This window comes from Penaeus japonicus, unplaced genomic scaffold (assembly GCF_977035675.1).
Source record: "Penaeus japonicus unplaced genomic scaffold, GWHDUDI00000001_assembly GWHDUDI00000019, whole genome shotgun sequence".
NCBI lineage: Eukaryota > Metazoa > Arthropoda > Malacostraca > Decapoda > Penaeidae > Penaeus > Penaeus japonicus.
Window position 1 is genome coordinate 11897929 of NW_028234421.1, and position 27115 is coordinate 11925043.

Below are 27115 nucleotides of genomic sequence, written 5' to 3' on the forward strand. Positions count from 1 at the left end.
TAATATCTAATTTTATGAATTGGAATAAACTCGTCTGCTAACTCTTGCACTGACTTCAATAGTTTTTCTCTATGATCTATTTACAAGGAGCTTCATGTGTAAATTTCATAAATCCATATTTTTATAAGCTTTAAATTTCAGCAAAAAGTTCAGGGAGTTTTGGGATTCTAGTGAAAGGATTTTTTACGCCAAGTAATTTAAAATTTGCATAACTTGTCTTCTGAGGGAAGAGGAAACTGCTGCGTCTTCATGTGGAAATTGAAATTTGCATCGATGCAAGATTTTCATCAAGCAATTACCCTTTAAACCTGGGACATGAAGTATGTAAAGTATGTGACCATTTGATCATCTTGTATAAGTAAACCTTGAGAAAGTCAGTAACCTGTATAATGGGGTGTATTATTGACTTGTATAAATCTTTAACTTGTTCCTTTACTAATACTTGTGTCATGTCATAATGTTGACAGATGCAGAGTACTTGTGAATTTCTAAACTTGGAAGATTGTTCAATCCAAAATGAAGTCTTTGGTGATGGACTGAAAAGGTATGTAACTAAGGATAAGTTAATGTCAAATGCTTATCTTAGGGAGATAATTTTTCTCCTAGCCTAGAAAAGTAATTCATTGTAAAGATTTTTCAGATATATGCTGATGTGTAGTACATAGGTATATAACCTATCTTTTCTCATGAGCTCACTGCAATTGCAAAGGTTCTTTTTGAAAAATTAGTATTTATAATTTTGAGTTTCCAATTCTGCTAATCTGAACTGAATGGAAAACTAGCAATCCAGTGTTATTTATTTCATAAAGTATTGCTTTGGTTGGGTAATGCTATATAATTTGATTTCTTATCAGACCACAAAAAATTCTATTTGCCATTACAATAGATCTAAATGCTGGAAAGTAGTACATAAATGCTATGGCTTTGCTGGGGGCAATGGCAGATGCATGTATAGTGTAGCGAGTATAAGCATGATCCTAATAAGGTTTCTCTAGGTTTGTTTTCAGTTCTTGGCATAACACGGATGTCCTGAAAATATAAAGCCAATAAGATCTGTATATATTAGGCTTTTGATAATTCAAAATTTTGATGGCACTACATACATATATAATTTCCACCCGGAATTGTCATGTTTGTTGCGTAACTAGATTGGTTTATAGAATTCCAGAAGAGTAATTTTTGGTATACTTATGTATCATTAAAAAAAAGAAAGAAAAAAAAATGTATATTCCTTTACATAGTCCAATCCCCATCATAGTAAATATGAGTATATGCTACCATATTTTAGTATAGATTTGCTAAAGCCAATGAGATAGTCTTCATACCTCACAACAAGCATTGAACCCTCTAAGCATGCTTAACAGGTTAAGGGTAACTATCTTCCTTGCATAAGGTTTGTAACAATATTGCTGGCAAAATGTAGAGAGAGGCCTCACTTGGGAAATAAGAGGGTAGGGTGATCGCTAGGGTTGTGACATTAGTGTGCATCTTTAATGTTCTAATTTTGTTTACAGAGTTAAACTTTATTCATATCAAAGATTTCCAATATTATAGACAAAAAGGTAATTGTTTGAATGGAATTTATAATTGTTAAAGCACAAGTAATTAATAAAGAAAAAAAAAAAAAAAAAATTGAGAAGAGGAGAAAATGAGGTGATATGTAAGTTTTGGTTTCATTTTATGGATAAAAATGGATGTTTATTTGACTTCGCTATTATGTTAAAATTTATTTATTGGAAAAAATATCATTTTCATAGTTCCATAGATGTAATATTTACTTCTAAATTATAAACTTTACTACTTTCTCAACATTTCAGCTTGCAAAGATGCCAAAAATTCAGGCACACAAGCTCAAAAGAAAATTACTCGAGTTCAAAGACTTTGAGGATGTTCATAATGCGACGTTATTAGTTTGTTATAGTGATCGCGTGCATGTATTTCTGACAGCAGACTCGCTGTCATTAGGTAAAGTAAAATTGCATAATATAAATTTGTATTGGAGAAAAATACTAGCTATTTTATAACATGTGATTAGGTAATTAACCCTATGACAACGGTGCGTCACACTCGTTTGACCCAGCCAAACTCCTGATCCTGGGGCGTCATGCCTGTGTGACTATTTCAATGCAATATTGCAATCGCCTGGCATAGGGGTCTTCGCGTAGCTAGTGCCCCGTCGGGAAAGGGTTAATCATCAAACTGCATATAAAAACCCATTGAGGAGAAATTGACTGGCTAAGTCTAAATAACATTCTTTTCAGGTTGCAATTTACCTTTCTGTATTTTCTGGTATAAAGGAGATTCATACTCCAAATGCCCAAAGAAAGATATTACAAAAGTATACTTGTATTTAAAGATTAATGTATAATAGCCTTGACTAAGTTCAAGATTTTAAATCTTGGCATACTTTTGAATCTATTCCATTTATATATCTAGATTGTAGAGTGAAAGGCAGTGTGACGGTATTTGTACTCCATGAAGATTCCACAAAGTTATTGCTCAGGCTTAGGGTTGGGTCACCCATGATTTCTGTGAGCTATTGTGTGTATACTGGATTGAGAAATTTGAATGTGGGTCACTGGTATGCTGAAATTGTGCCATATAGACTTCATTAGATACACAAGGGTAAGCTGTGTCCACATGAGAAGCAATGCCCATGCAGGAAAACAGTTCAGTTCACTTGTTTGGCAAGTATGTCCAAAGATAACAGCATGGGTGGACAAACTATCCAAATCCGTGCCCAGTTTCCTGTCTTGATACAAGAAGTATACTCTGTAGTAGCCAAAGTATACTAGCCGAGACATGCCCGATCTGGTAATTGCTTAAGAGTGTATGTGTCACTAGGTGGTGTCCCAGGGTCATAGTATAGCATTTTACAAAATTCTTCTGATAATGTTGGTATGATATTTAGAAATTATTCCCCTGCTTTTTTTCCGCTGCATGCAGGATTTAATGGCTGGTGTGATTTTAATTTAATTGGTGAGAGAATAGTGCAGTAAAGAACATTTCTATAAATTTTGATGTCTGTTTAATCACACAATATAAAGTGCTATATATATTTAGGTGTTATAACCTTGGAACATTGCATTCACTAGCAGCTAAGGACCTATGTTTAGATATTGCAGATAAGGTAAATGAGTTCAAAGCAATAAGAGAATAAAATAATAAAATCTGAATTTCCATGACATTTAGCATGCCTTAAAAAAAACAAAAAAACTGCATATGTTTGTAGGCATATTAAATGACCATTCACAGCAAAAAATAAATAAATATTGGTTAAGCATGTTGTTGCTTTAAAGTTTTGCTGCATTTGTACACATTTATATTTAAAAGTATACGTACATACTTTTGTTTCACACAAAGTAAGCAACGTAGATTCCTGTTTACCTGCCAAGTTTCAACACATCACTTCAAGTAGACATGTTAGAGGACCCCTGGTGTTTTGTACCTCCTTAAGAAACCAGGAATATCTACTTGGCTTAACCCATTCACGCCGGTTGACGTGATAGCACGTATTGTGGTTTTCGCGTCAGACGCCCTGGACGCGCTATGAGGGGAAGACGCGCGCTCGGGTAGAGCAAGCGGGCAACCGAGGCTCGCGGCTTGTGCGCCCGAGAATCTCGAGGCGTTAGGCTTATGCGTTCGAGAACCCCGGTATTGCGACCGCGCAAAGCCGGAACTGCCCCGGCGTGAATGGGTTAAGAAACCAGGAATATCTACTTGGCAGCCATTGTCCACACAGGCTCTGTAGAGAGAGGCCTAAAGTATGGCTGGTGCAGTGTGTTGATTTTTATACATACCATGTATTTATTAGGGAAGAAAAATCTAAAGATAAGTTTGGATTAGATGCCTTTTGGCTTTTAACCTACTCACGACGGGGGCATTTTAGCCTTGAATGTCACAATGCCGGGGCTATCGAATTCTTAGGCCTAAATCAATTAAATGACTGGCACAATACTATGCCGCCCGGCCACTGGGCTTTTGAATGAGTGGTACAGTACTGTACCACCCGTCCAGAGAGGGTTAATGCTTTGACCCATTGCCGACGTCAAGGTGGACGGTCTATGACACTAGCGGCACCGGCTAAAATTAGAGAGACGCAAACTAGTAAATCCATCATAAAATGCGAGTTTTGGATGACTTTGGAACCCTGTAGCTCTAGAACTAGCGCCGTTACAGCCATAATACTTTGACTATGTGACTACATTTCAACTGTGAGCAGATCCCGATGTCGCGCCATGTATGCATTGACACCCGACATGCCGACATGTATGCCATAACACCCGTATGCAATGGGCTAAAAACAAATGGGACTTAACAAAATTATTATTTCTTTACCTTATACCATAAAAAATTGTTTCAAATAACAAACCTACCATTTCTACCATAAAGAAAAAATGAAAGAAAGACATGTATGTCATGACTCCCTTACACAGTGGGTTACTAATACAAGGGTGTCTCCACTTTCTTTTTATAGATATTTTTTTTTTTTTTAGATAATTGGGTAAATGAATAGGCCTATGTGAATTAATGGTTAGCCCTTGAATATTCATGACTATTCATCAAATAATGTTTAGATGATTATCATGAGGTATAATAATGAGGCCTATTGATAGACATTGTGCTTGTGAATATTGCCGTGACAGAAATATTAATTTGCGTGTGTATGCTTGCATGTGCATGTGGAGGTGTGTGTGTAAGAAAAAAAAAATATAAAATAGAATTTAATAGATAATTAAATGAATAAATAAAATAGTGTAGGCATGTACTCCTGATGTCACTGGGTCAAGATAAGAGATTTCACTTTTACAAATTGTTGAATATTGTTAATAGATAAAGTAAGATATCTTATTCCACAATCCAAGGAAGTAGATATATTGGAGGTGCTGTTAATTTTTCTAATGTTGCAAAATGTCTCTGGACTATAAATTAATTTCATCCTTCAATTTTGTTACATTGAGAAAGAAAGCAACTGAAGTAGCTTGCTACACAGTTCATATTTTATTGGGTTTTGTAAACTTAACTTAAATTGTTTTATTGATAAGTATACACTTAATACATCATCTGGCATAGATAATTAACAAACCTTCCCATGAGAAAATACAATCATTGTTTTGCTAGTATGACCTTTTTTTTTTTAAAGCATAAAATCTAAATACTGGCCAAAAATCAAAAGAAACTTAAAATGTTTTGTCACACACAGCCAGTGAAAGTAATCAAGGAATACTGATACAACACTACCCACCATCACTGTTATTATTTACAAAGCTCTTGCTACCTCATATTTGCTTTTCTATTGGTTCTTACCTTTGGCATAAGCTGTAGTTGCAGAAAGATCTAAGTAAATCTAGGGATCGTCCATGAGAAATTGCTGAATAGTTTTCTAGGTGAAGATCAATCCACCCCCATGCCCAGTTGTAGATGTCCCATAGAACCTCCAATGCTGCTTGTACCCAGTTGACCACTGCCCAGCAAAGGTGTCTTCATATTTGGCAAATGCATATGATCTTGTCTAACCAACTGAGTTGTGGCCAGACTGCTAGTTAGCTGTTAGTGCATTATAACCATTATCTATCTGGATGGGCTGTCTTACCGATCTGAGGCAGAAATGCACAAAACACTCGCTTATATTCTACTCTTAATTCAATCTGTGTAAAGTAAATAAGATTAGATCAAAATCTGCAGTATTAGCTTTTACTAGCTTTAGCATATTTATTGACTAATGATTAATAAAAAGTCTAAATTTTCTTTTGTGATATGTTTGTATATATATAGATATATATTTTTTTTCAGGAATGTAATAGTGCATTGATTATGGTGTTGCCTCATCCAATATTATGTAAGTGAAACTAATGATATTCAGCGTATGGAAGCAAGGAATTGTCTTATACAGTGATTCTTGATGTCACTTGTTATCTGATGAGGGCATAATTTACTGTTTGTATAGTGATATTTTTAATATTGATAAAGTCTCTCCAGTTCCAGAGATTTAGAAATGTTGGGGAGACTGCATGCATAAAACAGGTTGATAGTAAGTATAGAGAAGATTTACATGGTGGTCTATATTTCAATCAGATTTATCTCTACATTGATCTACATGACAACTTATAGTTTTCATTGTTTTTTGATAGGACAGAAATAATGTATTAGCCTGAGGATGGCTACACCCAACCAGCCATTCTCTTAACCCATTCACGATGGGGCTTATATATGCGTAATGCTGCTCCTGCTGGTTAGATAACAAAAGCTTGCAGTGACTAAGTGCGAGACCTCTCCCTGTGTAATGCCGCGCTGTGCCTCTCGGAGTGCTTTTCACCTGCCCCTTCAATGGGATGATAATTGGTGTTTGTATTTGTTTACATTATTTTCACAAGTGAATAAAAATCTGTCTATACAAATGGAACTCCGATGATTATGTGCATATGTAATGATGTAAAGCATACATATTGAGGGAGAGATCTTATCGTTCTATGACGTCACCTGGGGAGAGCTAGATATTACGCTGTGATAACACGTCAGCTGGCGCGAATGGGTTAATACAATACTTGTAGAGTTTTGTTTCTTTCCTACTATTTTGATGGTTCAATACCTTGATTGTGAATTTTTTGTAATATAATAAAATAAGGGTTACCAGAGCATTTCTTTGTGGCTAAGGAAATTATATTTGGTCTATAAAGAGTTAGTTGGATAGTGAGCATGGAAGGCTCGCACTTTTTTCAGGTTTACATGATCATTCTCAATGCATTATCATTATAATTACATGATAGGATAGCTTTGATTTTTGGACAGTATGGAAAATAATAATCTACCAAACATAAGGTTAGGTAGATATTTTTGTATTTACCATACATAACCTTTATCAGTTGGCAGATAGGTAAGAAATTAATTAACCCACAGCGGACGGGTGTCATGACATACATGACGTAGGAGCTTTGGCCTGACGACGGGCGTCCTGACGTACATGACGTTCGGGGATTTTGGATCACTGTGCTATTTTATTTTACTGTGAAAAAGGAATGAGTGATGATGGCTACTGCAGTCATAATTACTATAATTACCGTAATACCGTGCTAGCTTAACGTCCAAAACCTAGATGGCACCACTTTTTCCTAGCACCAGCAGGAGAGAGAGCCTTGAATGGCACCCATCCACGGTCTCTAGCAAGCACTATCTTTATAGAGCGATGACACACACTAAGTTGACGAACTCTTGCTCAAAAGTACCGCCGATGAAGGATGTGCAGTCAGAACGGGAAGAGGAAGATGACTCAATCCATACCCAGTGTCTAAAATGTACTCCTGTGCCAATATGGATGCCTTTCACTGTGGCACTCACAGTCACAAGCACAGGTTTCATTCCTCTTCCCTACCTCTTCTATTTATCTTTATTGTAGGTGGTTATATGTTTCGTATTCGTTCATGACAGCACAAAAATACTAAAAAAGTATAGTCGCCTTTTGTCCTCCTATAAAACAGCAATACTTCTATCACACTGAGTATAAATAAAATAATGAGCTAATATGGATAATATACTACAATTTTAGTCTACTGCAGCACTGGTAGAGCCTGTCATATGGCATATATAAGTCTCTAAACTCAATAAAACACACAAAAAAAAAAAAAAAAAAAAAAATGCTCTAGTTTTTCAATGAATGACTGAAAGAGTGGGAATGTTCAAATTATAATGCTTCAAGCAGTCTCTCTTTAAAATAAAACTTATCCCGGAGGCTGGGCAAGCATATTTATCCCCGTCTGCAATGGGTTAAGTATTTTCACTCATTAATGATGGGGCTATCTTGGCTCTAAATGGTTGAAATGCCAGGATATTTCAAATTCATAAGCCTAACGCCTTGGGATTTTCACCCGCACTGGCCGTGGCCGAGTGCTGTACGCCCGATCAATCGGCGCCCCGGCCAGGAGGATAGCAACAATGAAGCATCTTATCCCCGAAGTCTGACCCTGGAACCACTTGACGTGGTATCTTGTTACCCATCATTAATGGGTTAAGACATGTTGCTGAAATTTACATTGTGGTTTGATTTATATATATGTATTTGAATTATGGTAATACCACTGATGTGTTTGTTAAAAATAATACATCTTTTGTGTGTGCGTGAGCACCCACATATAAGAAACAAATTGTACCATGTAGATGTACCTATCACTGTCCATTAAGTGAAACTACTGATCAGCATAAAGGACAAACCATCATCATTTGTAATGAATCTCTTCAGGTACAATATATGTTAACCCACACAGGACGGGTGGTACAGCATGTGTACCGCGCATTCAAAAGCCCAGTTGCCGGGCGGCACAGTATTGTGCCAGCCATTCAATTGATTTAGGCCTAATAATTCGAACACCCCGGCATTTGGACATTCAAGGCTAGAATTCCCCCGTCGGGAATGGGTTAATGAACACTCAGCTAATAACAGAAATGTTGGTGGATAATAAAGATTTACTGCATATAAGGAGTGGGATTACAAATTTAATGGAATATCTTTGTATTAGAGGTTCATACAAAGTTGGTGGTATTACACTCTATGTGCATATACCTTTAAGTTATCAGTAAGTAAAATCAGGACAGTTCCTTTATTTAATTTGATGTTAAATGATGAAAAAGGACAAGGTTCCCTCTGCTGAGGTTCACATTACCCAAAACATAACCGTGCTGTGATTTGCTTTCTTAGGAACCTAGAAATGTATGATAATTTCAAGTAAGTGTACTAAATAGATTTGTTTTTCATATTTTCAGGTAAATGTGGGAAGTGAATTAGTCGTCTAACACTTTCTTAAGTGAAATATTTTGGAATTCATGCCAACATCTGTAGTATTGCAGAAGATTGTGTACAAATGCCTTAAGAGCTTTGCCTTCAGACACATTTTTTGATGTCTAATAGTAGGGAATTGGTGCAGAGAGTGCAATTACTAAAATAATGGAATATGTCCTTATTACAGGTTGATACAAAATTGGTGGTAGCACTTCATGCATACCAAAATTATCGGTAAGTATCACCCCCACCCCCACCCCCACCCCCACCCCCATATTTGAAATGTTGAATGATGAAAATAAACAAGGTTCCCTCTGCTGAGGTTTGTTACCCAAAACGTAACCATGCTGAGATTTTGTTTCTGAAGAACATAGAAATGCTTTGACAAGGATGTCAAGTAAATTTACTAATTTTTTTTTCGTACACTTTTCAGGAAAATCTGAGGAGTGGATTCATTGTTTCAAACTTTTGTAAGTGAAAATAATTGTATTTATGCATGTATGAACAGCATCAATTATCTTTATATTTGACAGATTAACTAGTAATGTTAAGCACGGTAATGCCTGAATAATTTTTCCACATAAAAAGTTGTAATCAATTGATAATATAAAAAAAGCCATGAGAGTATGATGTATGATCTTATGACATTTATTTATATCTAATGCTACCCATCCCTGATCATCAGCAAGGTGCAATCCTATGACTGTATATTTCCACTTAGATAATGAGAGATTCATTATGTAAGAGAGATTCCCAATCAGGGTTCTGCAAATTAAATCAATCGACAAATTTAGTAATTTCAAAGCTTGTGAAATATATCTTTCATCAATCATGGGACATATGAGGACCATAGTAGACATGGTTGATATCATAAGTTGATTATATATATACATTTCATTATCGGTTTTCACTGCAAAAAACATGAGCCCAGATACATCAGATTGAGTCCAGAGATAAATAGTTGTAAATAAAACTCCAGATATTAATTTTTAAAGAAAAGGGTTCATAATAGTTTTTTTTTCTTTGACATTAATTCTTGAAATAGCTTAGGGTCATGATTAAGACTGTTTAAACATAACTTTTCTTAAACCTGTAACACTTGAATTATTTCCAAAATGTCCAGTGTCAGGTAATGAGTGATTTTAAGGTATAAAGGAGTGAAATTATATAATTGAATATATTTGCATTGCAGGTTTATAGAACTATGGTGATTAGGCACTACATGCAGAAGCCTTCTATGGGTAAGTAAAATCATATTTATTCCCATATTTGAGTTACTGTTGAATGATGAAAATAAACAAGGTTCCCTCTGCTGAGGTTTGTTACCCAAAACATAACCGTGCTGTGATTTTGTTTCTGAAGAACATGGAAATACATTGAAAAGGATGTTACGTAAATTTGCTAATGATATCTCCCCTTCCCCCCATTTTCAGGAACCTCTGGGAAATGAAATTATCATCTAACGCTCTTGTAAGTCTCTCTCTCTCTCTCTCTCTCTCTCTCTCTCTCTCTCTCTCTCTCTCTCTCTCTCTATATATATATATATATATATATATATATATATATATATGCCTGCATTAGCAAGCATCACAATCTTGATCACATTATAAGTGTGACTAAGACTTTTTTTTTTTTTTAATGCTGCCTACACCTGATTAGTAGAAAAGGCAGTTGTCATGACAAATCAGTTCAGTTCAGTTCAGACAGATATGCGAAGACGTCGCTTCGCCCGGGCTATATGCTCAAGGCGGCCCCGGCCTCTGCCAGCTATGAGTGCTGACTCATCTTATCTAATCTTTTCTGATCATCATCGCTGATTCAATTCAGCTCAGTTCAGAGAGATTTTGCGAAGACGTCGCTTCGCCCGGGTTGTGTGGAAGGGGTAGCCCGGTCTCTGTTGGCTATAAGTGCTGACTCATCTGATCATCATGACTGAACTTTTACCGTGGCGGTCGGATTGCCTGTAGGCGCTCCAGTTGCCAGGGGGCTAATGACAGGCATAGCCTTCTAACCAGCCCGGCGGCTGTCGTCTCTGGGCCCTGCCTGAGGAAGCGAGTGTGCTCGCATTCCATCAGGTAGTGCTCTAATTTGGCGTCCGGCGCGCCACAATACTCACAGCGTCGCTCATCTTGCCCAATAGTGGGGATGATTTGCCACGCACAAGGGTAGCCTATTCTCAGTCTGTGCAGACTGACTTCAGCACACCTTGATATTCTGGGAGAGAGTATCAGCGACTCATAGCCTGTGGCGTTTGAGTACCAGCTGGCCGAGGGGGAGGTTCTCGCTTCCTCTCTGTGTCGCTGCAGGGCACCGACCTGCCCTGCAACCATCGTTTTACGCCTTAGCAGTTCCCGGCTAGGATGCACCACAAGATCACTCAAGGGTTTCTTCCTGCCTTCCTCCGCTAACCTGTCAGCTACGTCATTCCCTTCAATACCAACATGGCTTGGGACCCAGTTGATGATGATGCGTCTTCCCTGATCCAGGATTCTCTGAGCAATGGTGAGAATCGAGGTTACCAGGTAAACGTTATCAAGGGGCGTGCTTTGTTGCAGGCTGTCAATGGCGGCCCTAGAGTCTGTGTGTATAACAACATGCCCGTCCGTCTGGGCTGCATGGGCTAGGGCTCCCATAATAGCTACTGCCTCTGCCTGGAGCGAGGAGGCATTGTCTGATACCCGCATAGCTTTCTCTATGCCCCTTGCTGCAAAACCGGCGCCTGCAGTGCGGGTGGTGGGGTCTACAGAACCATCCGTGAAGTAGGTTTTACTGTTCAGCGGCGTGATTGCTGTAATGTTCCTCTCCGCCTCAGCCTTCAATAGAGGCGGTGAGTACTCTGCGTTTTTCTTCTTGATAGACTCATGACAGAGAACTCTATCAAGGATCGTGCCCACGGCGGGGCTGAGACATAGTCAGGGTGGGGATGGTCCATGCCCTTGATCAGTAGTGTCTCTTTGAGCTCAAAGCGTTTCAGCACTCTGGTTGTTTGAGACAGCCAGGTGTTGTTAGCAAAGAGTTCTTGGTTTTGTGCAAGCCGACGCTGCACTCTCTGTCTTAGCTGCGAGTCCAGTGGGGACTGTAGGACATTTGCAAGGAACTGGGCCGCCATCTGATCAATCCGGGTGTCCAGGGGAAAGAGTTTGGCCTCCAGGAGGAGGTTAGTAACCTTAGCCCACCCAGGGGCACCCAGAATAATCCTGGCGGCTTCGTTTTGCATTATGTCGAGTCTTTTCCTGAGTCCAGGTTTTACTGTGATCAGGGCGACGGAGGCGTAGTCCACAATGGGACGGACAGCGTGCACGTAAAAAGATCTTAGTACGCGGTGTCCAGCCCCTAAGCGCCGCCCAGACAGAGCTCTCATGACAGAGAGCCTTGCCTTGGTCCGGTCTAAGAGATGTTTGATCTCGGAGCGGAAGGTGAGGTTCTTATCGATCCATACCCCCAAGTATTGGTAGACGTGTACCCACTCAAGCTCTAGACCTTGGACTCGCAGTCTTTGATCACAGACATCATGCTTCAGCGCCATTGCCTTTGATTTGGCTGCTGAGATCTTAAGCCCGACTCTGCAGCATTCCTCAGTTATTAGGTCCAGACAACGCTGGGCCTTTCTGACTGGATTCACATTTCTTCTCCCAGTGGAGATAATTGCTAGATCATCTGCATATGAAATGATCGTGCACCCCGCTGGGAGTGGAATGTCGAGAATGTTTAACATGAGGATGTTGAACAGGGCCGGGCTAAGGACCCCTCCTTGAGGGGTGCCATTCTCTAGAGGCAAATGCCTGGAAAGGTGACCTTGGAACTTCACTCCGGCAGTTCTGTTCCGAAAGTAATCGCCAATCCAGGCAAGCAGCCTGCCTTTGATTCCCTTGCGGATCAGGATCTCCTGAATGGCTAATGGGTTTGCCAGTTCAAAAGCCTTCTCCAGGTCAAGGAAGACAATGACAGCGCTGCTGCTGCTGACAGTGCTCAGTAAGGTGGCAATGCTGTGGGTAGTGCTCTTGCCCTTGTGAACCCGTGTAGGTGTTCATGTGGAGGTCCCAGCTTCCATTGGAGCCGATTCAGTACCATTCTCTCTGCTGTCTTTCCTAGACAGCTAAGCAGGGAGATGGGGCGGTACCGTCCTGGCTCCTTTGGTTTGGGGACGGGAATTATATCAGCAGCCCTCTTCCAGCACTGTGGCAGTGAGGAAGTTTCCCAGGACTTGTTGATGAGATGCAGAAGTGCAAGCTCACCTTCATGTCCTAGGTGGGAAATGATGGGGTGGGAGATCCCATCGCTACCCGGGGCTGACCGGGAACTGGACTTGTATGTTCGCCGTAATTCCCTCAGAGAGAACATGGCATCTGTATCATCAGGCTCGACCGCCTTTTCTCTGATGAGGGCATGCCTGCCTGGGAGCAGTTGTTCTTGGCATGCCCTCAGCTCTGCTGGTAGTCCGACGCTACTTGTTCTAGCAGAGAACTCGAGTGCCAGTCTCTCCGCCTCCGACCGCGGGTCATGGTGGGTCTTTTTGGGGGCTGAGCGATTCGTGGCCCGTCTGATACGGTTCCACAATTCTGAAAGGGAGGTTTGGTGGCCAAAGGACTCACACCACTCCAGCCACTTTTCCTGCTTTAACCTCTTAGCAGTTTCCTGAGCATCCCTGAGAGCCTCTCTTAGAAGAGTGTGGTTCTCGGGAGTTCTCTGTCTGCGAAAGTGTCTTCTGCACATATTGATTCTGTGGTTAACCTCCTTAATCTCATCATTGTAGTACCAGGCGTCCTTGAAACACCTGGACCACTGACGAGTTTTGGGGATGGTTTCTGAGGCTGCCTCGTCTATGGCATTTACTAGTCTGGCCTCAAGTATGTCCACATTATCATTAAGTGAGGAGTCACTGGTTCTGAGGCACACGGCCAGAGCCTCCTGGAAGGCTTTCCAGTTGGCTCTTTCCACCTTCCATCGAGGATTGTGCTGGGGCATGGGTGCCGGGCCAGCATCCAAGATGGTGGTGACTATCCCATAATGATCGCTCGTGGCAGTGTTGTCCACAGACCAACTAATTCTCTCGACCAGAGCCGCAGTGACAAAGGTGAGGTCAAGGACCCCCCCGCCAACATGCGTAGGCTCCTGGCTGTTGAGAAGAGCAATCTCTGGGCATGACTCTAGCACCTCGGCTATATGGCAGCCTGCCATATCACGTCTCTGAGTGGGAGCCAGTATAGGGTGGTGGGCATTAAAGTCCCCCCCTATAAGAATTAGCTCATGTGCTGCAGCAGCACAGGCTTCACTGATATCTAAGCCCCTACAATTTGGCCACTGTATACATTGTACATCTTGAGAGTAAATAAAGATAAGATTGCTAGTCTCAAAAAAGTGTAGATACAAGATAGGAAAAAATGGGTATGAAAGGATAGAAGAGAGATTCCCAATCAGGGTTCTGCAAATTAAATCAATCGACAAATTTAGTAATTTCAAAGCTTGTGAAATATATCTTTCATCAATCATGGGACATATGAGGACCATAGTAGACATGGTTGATATCATAAGTTGATTATATATATACATTTCATTATCGGTTTTCACTGCAAAAAACATGAGCCCAGATACATCAGATTGAGTCCAGAGATAAATAGTTGTAAATAAAACTCCAGATATTAATTTTTAAAGAAAAGGGCTCGTAATAGTTTTTTTCTTTGACATTAATTCTTGAAATAGCTTAGGGTCATGATTAAGACTGCTTAAACATAACTTTTCTTAAACCTGTAATGCTTGAATTATTTCCAAAATGTCCAGTGTCAGATAATGAGTGATTTTAAGGTATAAAGGAGTGTAATTATATAATTGAATATATTTACATTGCAGGTTCATAGAACTATGGTGATTACGCACTACATGCAGAAGCCTTCTATGGGTAAGTAAAATCATATTTATTCCCATATTTGAGTTACTGTTGAATGATGAAAATAAACAAGGTTCCCTCTGCTGAGGTTTGTTACCCAAAACATAACCGTGCTGTGATTTTGTTTCTGAAGAACATGGAAATACATTGAAAAGGATGTTACGTAAATTTGCTAATGATATCTCCCCTTCCCCCCATTTTCAGGAACCTCTGGGAAATGAAATTATCATCTAACACTCTTGTAAGTCTCTCTCTCTCTCTCTCTCTCTCTCTCTCTCTCTCTCTCTCTCTCTCTTCTCTCTCTATATATATATATATATATATATATATATATATATATGCCTGCATTAGCAAGCATCACAATCTTGATCACATTATAAGTGTGACTAAGACTTTTTATAATCTAATGCTGCCTACACCTGATTAGTAGAAAAGGCAGTTGTCATGACAAATCAGTTCAGTTCAGTTCAGACAGATATGCGAAGACGTCGCTTCGCCGGGCTATATGCTCAAGGCGGCCCCGGCCTCTGCCAGCTATGAGTGCTGACTCATCTTATCTAATCTTTTCTGATTCATCGCTGATTCAATTCAGCTCAGTTCAGAGAGATTTTGCGAAGACGTCGCTTCCCGTTGTGTGGAAGGGTAGCCCGGTCTCTATTGGCTATAAGTGCTGACTCATCTGATCATCATAACTGAACTTTTACCGTGGCGGTCGGATTGCCTGTAGGCGCTCCAGTTGCCAGGGGGCTAGTGACAGGCATAGCCTTCTAACCAGCCCGTCTCTGGGCCCTGCCTGAGGAAGCGAGTGTGCTCGCATTCCATCAGGTAGTGCTCTAATTTGGCGTCCGGCGCGCCACAATACTCACAGCGTCGCTCATCTTGCCCAATAGTGGGGATGATTTGCCACGCACAAGGGTAGCCTATTCTCAGTCTGTGCAGACTGACTTCAGCACACCTTGATATTCTGGGAGAGAGTATCAGCGACTCATAGCCTGTGGCGTTTGAGTACCAGCTGGCCGAGGGGGAGGTTCTCGCTTCCTCTCTGTGTCGCTGCAGGGCACCGACCTGCCCTGCAACCATCGTTTTTACGCCTTAGCAGTTCCCGCTAGGATGCACCACAAGATCACTCAAGGGTTTCTTCCTGCCTTCCTCCGCTAACCTGTCAGCTACGTCATTCCCTTCAATACCAACATGGCTTGGGACCCAGTTGATGATGATGCGTCTTCCCTGATCCAGGATTCTCTGAGCAATGGTGAGAATCGAGGTTACCAGGTAAACGTTATCAAGGGGCGTGCTTTGTTGCAGGCTGTCAATGGCGGCCCTAGAGTCTGTGTGTATAACAACATGCCCGTCCGTCTGGGCTGCATGGGCTAGGGCTCCCATAATAGCTACTGCCTCTGCCTGGAGCGAGGAGGCATTGTCTGATACCCGCATAGCTTTCTCTATGCCCCTTGCTGCAAAACCGGCGCCTGCAGTGCGGGTGGTGGGGTCTACAGAACCATCCGTGAAGTAGGTTTTACTGTTCAGCGGCGTGATTGCTGTAATGTTCCTCTCCGCCTCAGCCTTCAATAGAGGCGGTGAGTACTGCGTTTTTCTTCTTGATAGACTCATGACAGAGAACTCTATCAAGGATCGTGCCCACGGCGGGGCTGAGACATAGTCAGGGTGGGGATGGTCCATGCCCTTGATCAGTAGTGTCTCTTTGAGCTCAAAGCGTTTCAGCACTCTGGTTGTTTGAGACAGCCAGGTGTTGTTAGCAAAGAGTTCTTGGTTTTGTGCAAGCCGACGCTGCACTCTCTGTCTTAGCTGCGAGTCCAGTGGGGACTGTAGGACATTTGCAAGGAACTGGGCCGCCATCTGATCAATCCGGGTGTCCAGGGGAAAGAGTTTGGCCTCCAGGAGGAGGTTAGTAACCTTAGCCCACCCAGGGGCACCCAGAATAATCCTGGCGGCTTCGTTTTGCATTATGTCGAGTCTTTTCCTGAGTCCAGGTTTTACTGTGATCAGGGCGACGGAGGCGTAGTCCACAATGGGACGGACAGCGTGCACGTAAAAAGATCTTAGTACGCGGTGTCCAGCCCCTAAGCGCCGCCCAGACAGAGCTCTCATGACAGAGAGCCTTGCCTTGGTCCGGTCTAAGAGATGTTTGATCTCGGAGCGGAAGGTGAGGTTCTTATCGATCCATACCCCCAAGTATTGGTAGACGTGTACCCACTCAAGCTCTAGACCTTGGACTCGCAGTCTTTGATCACAGACATCATGCTTCAGCGCCATTGCCTTTGATTTGGCTGCTGAGATCTTAAGCCCGACTCTGCAGCATTCCTCAGTTATTAGGTCCAGACAACGCTGGGCCTTTCTGACTGGATTCACATTTCTTCTCCCAGTGGAGATAATTGCTAGATCATCTGCATATGAAATGATCGTGCACCCCGCTGGGAGTGGAATGTCGAGAATGTTTAACATGAGGATGTTGAACAGGGCCGGGCTAAGGACCCCTCCTTGAGGGGTGCCATTCTCTAGAGGCAAATGCCTGGAAAGGTGACCTTGGAACTTCACTCCGGCAGTTCTGTTCCGAAAGTAATCGCCAATCCAGGCAAGCAGCCTGCCTTTGATTCCCTTGCGGATCAGGATCTCCTGAATGGCTAATGGGTTTGCCAGTTCAAAAGCCTTCTCCAGGTCAAGGAAGACAATGACAGCGCTGCTGCTGCTGACAGTGCTCAGTAAGGTGGCAATGCTGTGGGTAGTGCTCTTGCCCCTTGTGAACCCGTGTAGGTGTTCATGTGGAGGTCCCAGCTTCCATTGGAGCCGATTCAGTACCATTCTCTCTGCTGTCTTTCCTAGACAGCTAAGCAGGGAGATGGGGCGGTACCGTCCTGGCTCCTTTGGTTTGGGGACGGGAATTATATCAGCCCTCTTCCAGCACTGTGGCAGTGAGGAAGTTTCCCAGACTTGTTGATGAGATGCAGAAGTGCAAGCTCACCTTCATGTCCTAGGTGGGAAATGATGGGGTGGGAGATCCCATCGCTACCCGGGGCTGACCGGGAACTGGACTTGTATGTTCGCCGTAATTCCCTCAGAGAGAACATGGCATCTGTATCATCAGGCTCGACCGCCTTTTCTCTGATGAGGGCATGCCTGCCTGGGAGCAGTTGTTCTTGGCATGCCCTCAGCTCTGCTGGTAGTCCGACGCTACTTGTTCTAGCAGAGAACTCGAGTGCCAGTCTCTCCGCCTCCGACCGCGGGTCATGGTGGGTCTTTTTGGGGGCTGAGCGATTCGTGGCCCGTCTGATACGGTTCCACAATTCTGAAAGGGAGGTTTGGTGGCCAAAGGACTCACACCACTCCAGCCACTTTTCCTGCTTTAACCTCTTAGCAGTTTCCTGAGCATCCCTGAGAGCCTCTCTTAGAAGAGTGTGGTTCTCGGGAGTTCTCTGTCTGCGAAAGTGTCTTCTGCACATATTGATTCTGTGGTTAACCTCCTTAATCTCATCATTGTAGTACCAGGCGTCCTTGAAACACCTGGACCACTGACGAGTTTTGGGGATGGTTTCTGAGGCTGCCTCGTCTATGGCATTTACTAGTCTGGCCTCAAGTATGTCCACATTATCATTAAGTGAGGAGTCACTGGTTCTGAGGCACACGGCCAGAGCCTCCTGGAAGGCTTTCCAGTTGGCTCTTTCCACCTTCCATCGAGGATTGTGCTGGGGCATGGGTGCCGGGCCAGCATCCAAGATGGTGGTGACTATCCCATAATGATCGCTCGTGGCAGTGTTGTCCACAGACCAACTAATTCTCTCGACCAGAGCCGCAGTGACAAAGGTGAGGTCAAGGACCCCCCCGCCAACATGCGTAGGCTCCTGGCTGTTGAGAAGAGCAATCTCTGGGCATGACTCTAGCACCTCGGCTATATGGCAGCCTGCCATATCACGTCTCTGAGTGGGAGCCAGTATAGGGTGGTGGGCATTAAAGTCCCCCCCTATAAGAATTAGCTCATGTGCTGCAGCAGCACAGGCTTCACTGATATCTAAGCCCCTACAGTTTGGCCTACTGTATACATTGTACAGCTTGAGAGGACCCCCGGCCAAATGGATCTCAACAGCAAGGGATTCGACACCTTCTCCGCACTGCCCAGGATCGGCAATCAGGGAGCAGGGGATAGTCGACTTCACAAGGGTAATCAGGCCTCTGGTACCTTGCGTACTCGGTAGCACAAAGGGATGATATCCCGAGAAGCGTACAGATTCCCCTGTTAGCGTCTCTTGGAGCATGACAACGTCAATGTTCCGAGATCGCACGATCGCGTGGAGAAGGGCGGCCCTAGGGGAGAAGCTGTTGATGTTCCACTGCAGTATGCTTAGGTTAGTGGCCATAGTGCTTGTCTGCGTTCACTAAGTCATTGACGTCAAGGTATTCGGTCTCTGTGTCCGACGCCCCCGTGTGGGTAACGTCAGACATTTCGGAGTCTGACAACTCCTTGGTGAGTTCCACACTGAGTGTGATTTCCTCACTTGACTCGTCACTGTCGTCAGGACAGGTCGAGTTGGAAGGGCTGGGTCTCCTGGGAGGTGGAGTATTCCTGGTCGCCTTGGCCTTCTTTTTGGGTGGCCTTGGCTTCCTCACCCTTTGGGGTTTGGGCGCAGGCTCTGCCAGTGTGGTCTTGGCCGCAGGTTTGTCGGGGAGACAGGGCTCGCCCTGAGTTGGGGTGGGAGAAGGAGTCTCGCCCTGAGTTGGAGGGGGAGTTGTGGCCTTGGGCCTCATGTCCTTTTCCTTCAGGGCATTGACGGTCTGAGTCATTGCCGTCATGGCTATCTCGACTGCCTTCTCCGTCTCCTCGCTGGTCCTTCCCAATGCCGTCGCAACTGCTGTGACAACTGTCTTCAGCAGGAGCGTCAAGTCCTTCTCTGTGAACAAAGTCGGACTCTCCGCTCTTGGGGTAGCCTTTGAGGTGTTCCCAGACACCTTCCGGGTCTGTTTCCGACTTGGAACATCCACCAGCGCCGGGAACTCTTTTGTGTTGGAGGCGTCCGGTGCTGGTTTCGCTTTGGGCGGTGCTTCCTTCCTCTTAGGAGGGGGGGGAGCCCTTACCCCTTTGTTCTGCCCCCAGACATACGTGCCTAGAGGGGCGGGAACAAAGTCTGGTCGTTTTGCAACGATCTCTTGCCGCCGAAGAGCCTCTTCCTTTCTGACAGAACATCCGAGGCTCCAGGCGTGGTGTTTTTTATGGCAGTTTGGGCACTTGGCAGTGATGTCTCGCTTGCCATCTTTGTGTGCTTTGAGACACACCTCTGTTCTGTGTGCCTGACTACAGACACCACATTTTGGCTTTGCAGAGCAAGTGGCCTTGTGGTGTCCGTACTTCTGGCACGTGAAGCATCGGAGCGGGTCTGGGACGTATGTCCTGAGTCTGTAAGAGCCCCAATTGCCAAGATCCAAGGACGCAACTGGAGCTCCCTCCAAAGTGACCAGGACTTGTCTGGTTGGGTGCTTCCCTTTCAAAAGTCGAGAAGCGCCCACCACCTTGGAATGTGCAGTGATGACCTCGAGGTCATACATCAGAGGAAAGCCAAGAAGCACCATCTTGGACTTCCTCTCTTCGGGAGTCAGAGCCGACAGGCTCACCTTCCGCCCATCCAGGAGCTTGTCAGTCTTCTGGAGGAAGGTGAGGGTGGCTTGGTCCTTTGGAACGATTATCATGCCATTGTCTCTGGCAATTCTAATCGTCAGACGGCACTGTCTCTGGGTTTCCAGAGCCCGTACCATCTGGTAGGCATTGTCGAATCCTTCCGGTTTAGGAGGAACCCTAAACTGGGGGAACCGACTTGGGGCTGCAGACTCGCCCTCTGAGTCCGAAGCCGTCCGAGGTCGTTTGCCTCTTCTCCGAACCGACGCCGGAGTTTTGCCAGTGGGGCCAGTAGGGTTGGAGGGTCCTGTCTGGCTTCCATTTTTTGATTGACTTCTCGTCTGGACCGACGCCAGAGATTTGTCAGAGGCTGGGGTTGGTTTGGAGGGTCCAGCCCGAGGTACTTGGGTGGGTTTTTCCTGGACCGACGCCAGATCCCTGCCCATCTTTTCCCTTTTGTCATCAAAGCCCTCGAAGGGGTCTAAGGTGACAGCCTTTGTCATCTTCATGCAAGGTTCGTCAACAGGGAAGTCAGTCATGGGTTTATGAGTTACGGTTGCCATGTAATAAGCGGTTCATTTCATCCTCCCACGCCCCCACCCACCACGGAGTCCAACAAGGGGAAGCTTTGTATGAGTCCATGCTCAGGAGCCACAGGGGTGGTGGGAGGATATACGCAACCCCGGCCTCGCGTTAATGGCACTCTCAAGACCATGCGATTGCCTGCAAGGCAGGAGCTACTTGACCCTAGCCTAGCTCACAAGAGAGACCAGCCGATTGACCTAACCGAGTCGAGATCAGGCCACCCGTCTTGCTGGAATAGAGGACCAAAGAGGCGTGTTGCTAGCCGCAGGGCGTACTCATACACGGCATCACTCAACCTCCAGGACTCCCGTCTCCCAGCGCACAGGGGCACCACGCACGGCAAACACGTGGGTAGGTGTAGGCCCCCTTGGGGGGAGGACCAGGGTGGGTGCGACCCCACCTACTAGATCTGCACCTAGGAACACTTAGTCATCCCTCCTCAGAGAGCCCGCCGCTAGAAGGTCACCTCAACGGGACAGAGAGACTGGCCAAATCCAGAGCGGGCTTGTCCAAGAAAGGAGTTCAAGCCCCCGCGCCACGACAAGGTGGTTCCTTGGCGGGGCTCATTGTATGGCTCATTATATGAATAATTTCAGTTGTCAGGTAATGGAGATTTAATGTATAATTAATGGATTTATAGAATTTAATGGAATATCTTTGTATAGTAGGTTCATACAAAGTATGTGAATCTGGTCTACAAGAATATACCTTAAGTGTCCATAACTAAAATCAGGATATACCTTGTTTCCATATTTGAATTAATGTAAGATGAAAAGGATAAGGTTCCCTCAGCTAAGGTTTACATTACCCAAAATATAACCGTGCTGTTATTTGCCCTTAGATTACTCATGAAATTTATTGGAAAAGGTTGTTCTGTGATTTTACTAAATTGATTTTTTTTATTTTTTTTTACATTTTCAGGGAAATCTGGGAAGTGAATTGATCAATTAACACTTCTGCAATTGAATAATGTTGCCTGCATCAGTATGATTAATTTCCTACATAAGGTAAAATCAGTAATTATAAAATTAGTTATATACAATTGCTACAAGGGTATGACTTTAAGATGTACTTTTGAATCTATCCATGTTAGGAGTGGCATTATAATAATAAAGGGCCATCTGTATTGCAGGGTGATGTGAAGTTGATGGTCAAGCTTCACGCATATACCTAAATTATGGGTAAGTAAAATCATATTTATTCCCATATTTGAATTGATGTTAAATGATGAAAATAAACAAGGTTCCCTCTGCTGAGGTTTGTTACCCAAAACATAACCGTGCTGAGATTTTGTTTCTGAAGAACATGGAAATACATTGACAAGGGTGTTGTGTAAGTATACTAAATATTGGATTAAATTCTTTTCAGGAATGTTGGAAAATGATTTAACCATCTAACATCTGAGGAACCAGAACATGTAACACTCTTGTAAGCAAGATAAAACAGGGGGACAAACATGCATAAAAGATACTGAAACAAAGTCTGTTAAATTGATATTCTTGTGAATATTCTTCATTCATCTGCAATTCGGTTCTTAAAATTCAGCAATTAAAATTTGCTTTCTTTTGCATTTTTATGTAGTGTGACAGCTTATGGTTTTCAACTTCTTGCTGATATTTAGTAAATTGTTTCAAAGGTTTAGCTAAATATGTTTTATTTACATCTATTATTACTACTACTACTATTTTATTGCACTTAATCTAGTTCATTGATTTTAGGCTTGTCTTTTAGTTCGCATTTACGGATTCGTATTATGCCCTGCTTTGTAACTTTTTAACTTCATTGTTCATTTTTATTACCATATTTTTGTTTCGTGATCTAACTTTTTTTTTTTTTTTCTTTTACAGGATTGAGACAATTCTGTTTTAGATCCATAGATGAACCTGTTTAATTCTTTGAAGTCAGATTTAAGTTTCATTGCATCATTGTACATTATTATTATTATTATTTTTTTTTTTTTTTACACAAATGTGTCAACAGCACTTTATTAGACAGGTTAACTGTAAGTAAGCATGATAATGCCAAACTTACTTGCCAAATATAACTGATAAATGTGCTACACATGGCACAAGAGTATAACATATTTAAAGACACTTTAACCCATCAAAGCCGGGTGGTACAGCGTCGGTACCGCGACCTCTCTGAGCCCGGTGGCCGGGTGGTACAGTGGTGGTACCATGAATTTTCGTTTTGATATTCCGGCTGGTACATACGTTGTACCACCGCCACCTCGCCCACCATAAGTGCGAGAACATCCGTCTTTTTGACTTTTTTTTTTGTTATTGTGTTTTTGAAGTGACATCAGAACCCACGTGACTTTCTGTGACGTCAGAACCCACGTGACTTCCATTTACGTCACAACCCACGTGACTTTTGGTGACGTCACACTCCGATGACCTGATTCGTCAATTACTTCCACGTAGGGGATTGTGACGTGGTAAAGCGGGAAAATGGGGTATAAATAAATCACTCTGCTTTCGACGTGGCTCCCAAGCGCTCCTGCTCCGCTGCCCGCACCCTGTTGCTCTCCACCTCTTCAGAGGATGACCCTCAGCAGGTGTCCAGCACTCCGAAGAGGCCCCGCCCTGGGCCATCCCACCTTCCGAACGACTTCCGTGACCTTCCTCATGCCCGACCTCTGACGGTCTTTGATTTTTCGTCCTGCGACGAAGACAGCGCCGACGACGCCGACTACCGTCCTCGCAGGCAGTCAGAGGAAGGTCACGGGGACAGCTCCTGTTCAGAGGACGAACAGGAAGACTACGTCGGCCTGGTATCCGGAAGACTACGTCGGCCTAGTGGATACCACGCTGGAGAACGACGAGCCCTTGTCCGCCTACGTGGATCGTAGGCGCAGCTGGAATGAGCCAGGAACGCCCTCTTTCGTTTGGCGAAAGAGGGACAACTTCCCGCGAAAGCATGTGTGCGCTGCCCATCTTGGGGTCAAGGCCAACCTGGATGGGTCCAGCACGCCACTGGAGATCTTCAGGTGCTTGTTCCCTGAAGATCTCCTCCACATCATCACGGAGACCAACTTGTAAGTAGTCATCATTTACTCACCTTTTGCTCTATATTGTTATATGTTTTGTTTATATGGCCTCCCTCAGACAATGTTGGAATTGTTTTATTCATGTTTGATTTTTTCTCTTCTGCAGGTATGCTGAGACACGCCCTCCTCCCTCCTCATCCCATATGAGGAAGTGGACTCCACTGTCCAGGGAGGAGTTCTCTGCTTACATGGGTCTCCGTGTGAACATGGGGCTGCAGCCCCGGTTCAACTATGGCGATTACTGGTCCCAAGACGAGCACCTGCGGTCGTACCTCTACTCAGACGTGATGGCGCGGGATCGGTTTGACTACCTCACCAGCCACCTCCATTTCTTGCATTTGGAGGAGGGTGAAGGGATCCCCGCCGATCGTCTGTGGAAGCTACGGCCGGTGATCGACTCCCTGGATTCGACCTTCAAGTCCACCCTCGTGCCCGACAAGGACATTGCCATCGACGAGTCCTTGTGGAAGTTCCGTGGGCGCTTGGGCTTCATCACCTTCAATCCGTGGAAGAGGGCACGTTTCGGGTTGAAGGTATACAAGCTGTGTGCCTCCACGGGCCCGTTGTCCGGTTACACGTCATGTTTCCGGATATACACGGGCCAGGACCGTGGAGACGTACCAGCTGGGACGAAGGTCGTCTTGGAGCTGTTGGAGAAGAGTGACTGCTTAGGGAAGGGTTACAGTGTCTTCGTTGACAATTGGTACACCTCCCCCACTCTTTTCCACATGCTTCAGGAAAGGCGGACGAATGCGGTGGGTACTGCACGCATCAACAGGAAGTGGATGCCGAAGGACTTCACCGCACTGAGAAGAGGCGAGATGGACTGCTCTGTGTTCAGTGGCATGACCGTAAGGTTGTTACTGTCCTCTCTACGGTTCATCGCGCCTCGGTCGACGGAGACGGAAAGCCCCACGCCATTCTCGACTACAACGTTGGGATGAAGGGCGTGGACGTGGGCGACCAGCTTTCCGCCTCTTACCCCACCACTCGGAGGTCGAGGGTGTGGTACAGGAAGGTGTTCTTCCTGTTCGACCTAGCGATCGTCAATGCCTTCGCTGTTCATTGGACACTTACGGCCGGACTTCCCAGAAGAAGTTCCGGTTGAAGCTGGGAAACTGCTCATCGGTGGTTACGATGGGCATTCTACCAGGCCAGCTTCCGCCAGAGACGAGGGCACGACAACCGCATTCTCAGCAACCCGCCTTGCCAGGGAGTCGGCTTCGATGTCGCGTGTGTTCCCGCAAGGGAATACAGCGAAGGACCAGGACGCGATGCATAACCTGTGGCGTGGGGTTATGCCAGTATGACTGCTTTGTTGAGTGGCACGACTTAGTCTGAAGTTGTGCCACTCGTCAAGGTAGTCATTGGTATAGAAGGTATATATGCTTATGTAGTGATTTTATCTCGTTTTATATACATTGTACATATGATTATGTACCTGTTGTTGTTTCTACATGTTTTTTATGTAGTTTCTCCCATTTTTATTATACATGTTTATGTATGTCTATTATATTGTATATACATTGTACATATGCTTTATGTACTTGTTGTTTCTACATATGTTTATGTAGTTTCTCTCATTTTATATACGTTTGTGTATATACAAGTCTATTTTTTATATTGTATATACGTTTTACATATGCTTTTATGTAATTGTTTACCTTTTGAACAATAAACCTTGTTATTCTTTCCATAATTTCTCATTTTCCACCATAAACATATAGTAGAAATGGTAAAACTTGCCTTTCTCCTTTTCTCTCATGATTACGTGGCATTGGTACTCCACACATCAAAGATGGATACATAAGAAAGCAGAATGAACTCACAACTCAAAGTTACAACCAATAAAACAGTGCTATCTTGTAAAATGGTAAAACTTGACTTGTAACAATTTTCGTTTTTTCAACTTTTTAGCTCATTATTACGTATCAAAGGTAATCACACCAATCGAAGACGAATACATAAGAGAGATGAATGAACTCTATACTCAAACTTATAACCTATAAAACATAGTTCCGGATTGTATTATGGATGAGAAAGGAAGTTGAGAGTCGTGTTTCATTCCATATCATTCTTATAAAAATCGACCGTAAACATGGCAAATCAGAGACGATAGAAGAAATATTATTGTAGCCCGTCCTCCACTCAGCGCGGCAGCCGAAAAACAGCCCGGCGAGCGGGTCTGGCTGGCAGAGCGGTCTGGCAAGGTTAACCCACACAGGACGGGTGGTTTCGAAAGCCCCGGCATTTGGACATTCTAGGCTAGAAATCCCCCGTCGGGAATGGGTTAATCATGACTAATGCCTTTCTCTTCAAATCAGACTGGCAGCATCAGAGAAGTCTCATAAGGTTCAGTAAGACTTTTCTTGTCAGCATATGATGGAAACTTGTATAAGGAGTGGAATTGTACACTTTAACCCATTCACACCGGGGCGATTCCGGCTTTGTATGGTTGTAATGCTGGGGTTTTCTTACGCATAAACCTAACGCCACGAGCCTGGGCTGCCCACTTGTTAACCCCGAGCACCGGCCTTGCCCAGATATCTTGTCACTGGCATCTGACGCAAAAACCACGAAACGTGTCAGCACATCATCCGGCGTGAATGGGTTAATGGAATATATTTGTATTGTATTCATAATTGCCAGCAAGTTGAATCATGATCTTGTTATATAGTTGATTTGGCAGATAGTTCTCAATAATCAATTAATAATATTTTCCCATCATTGAATTGATGTTAAACAAAGAAAATGGAGAAGGTTCTTCTGAAGGTTCTTACTTGAAACAGTGCTGTGATTTTCTACAGAACTTGGAAATATATATTTTTTTCTGTCCACGGAAAAAAATGGGAAATTATTTGTTAGTGGAAATGCTTCTATGCAAAGATTGTAACCAACTAATAATAATAATAATAATATTACCTTAGGAGCATGTTTGTATGATTGTAAGGGCTATATCTGATGGTCCACAGAAAAAGGCACAGTTGTCATGACACAGTGTCTTACGGCTCAATATTTGCTAATGGCAGATATTTACTCTTTATGGAGAAAGTTGTGAAATTTAAGGTGTGAGGTCATTTGCTCATCACTTAACTTGTATATAAGGACTGGAGAGCCGGCACATGCTGTTCTACTGCTCAGAACCTGCTATATTGACATGTTCTGTATATCCCTATATTACTTTATAATTAAACCTGTGAAAAGTGA

General features: G+C 43.6%; 1 protein-coding gene across 7 annotated transcripts; it reads left to right on the forward strand.

Moving 5' to 3' along the window:
* Positions 1–27115, forward strand: LOC122254826 (piggyBac transposable element-derived protein 4). 7 transcript variants are annotated; one of them, XM_086547354.1, is made up of 9 exons: positions 1–544; positions 8958–9004; positions 9204–9240; positions 14618–14666; positions 14859–14895; positions 21781–21866; positions 21992–22040; positions 22228–23896; positions 24015–27115. In XM_086547354.1, exon 9 carries the CDS (start codon positions 24052–24054, stop codon positions 24850–24852), a length of 801 nt encoding a protein of 266 aa, XP_086403480.1. In that variant the 5' UTR covers positions 1–544; positions 8958–9004; positions 9204–9240; positions 14618–14666; positions 14859–14895; positions 21781–21866; positions 21992–22040; positions 22228–23896; positions 24015–24051; the 3' UTR covers positions 24853–27115. The 7 variants fall into 7 exon arrangements, with proteins under 7 accessions (XP_086403480.1, XP_086403482.1, XP_086403486.1 ...); XM_086547356.1 differs by lacking the exons at positions 1–544; positions 14618–14666 and adding an exon at positions 9963–10011 and having other exon boundaries at positions 7649–9004; XM_086547360.1 differs by lacking the exons at positions 1–544; positions 14618–14666; positions 21781–21866 and adding an exon at positions 9963–10011 and having other exon boundaries at positions 7649–9004.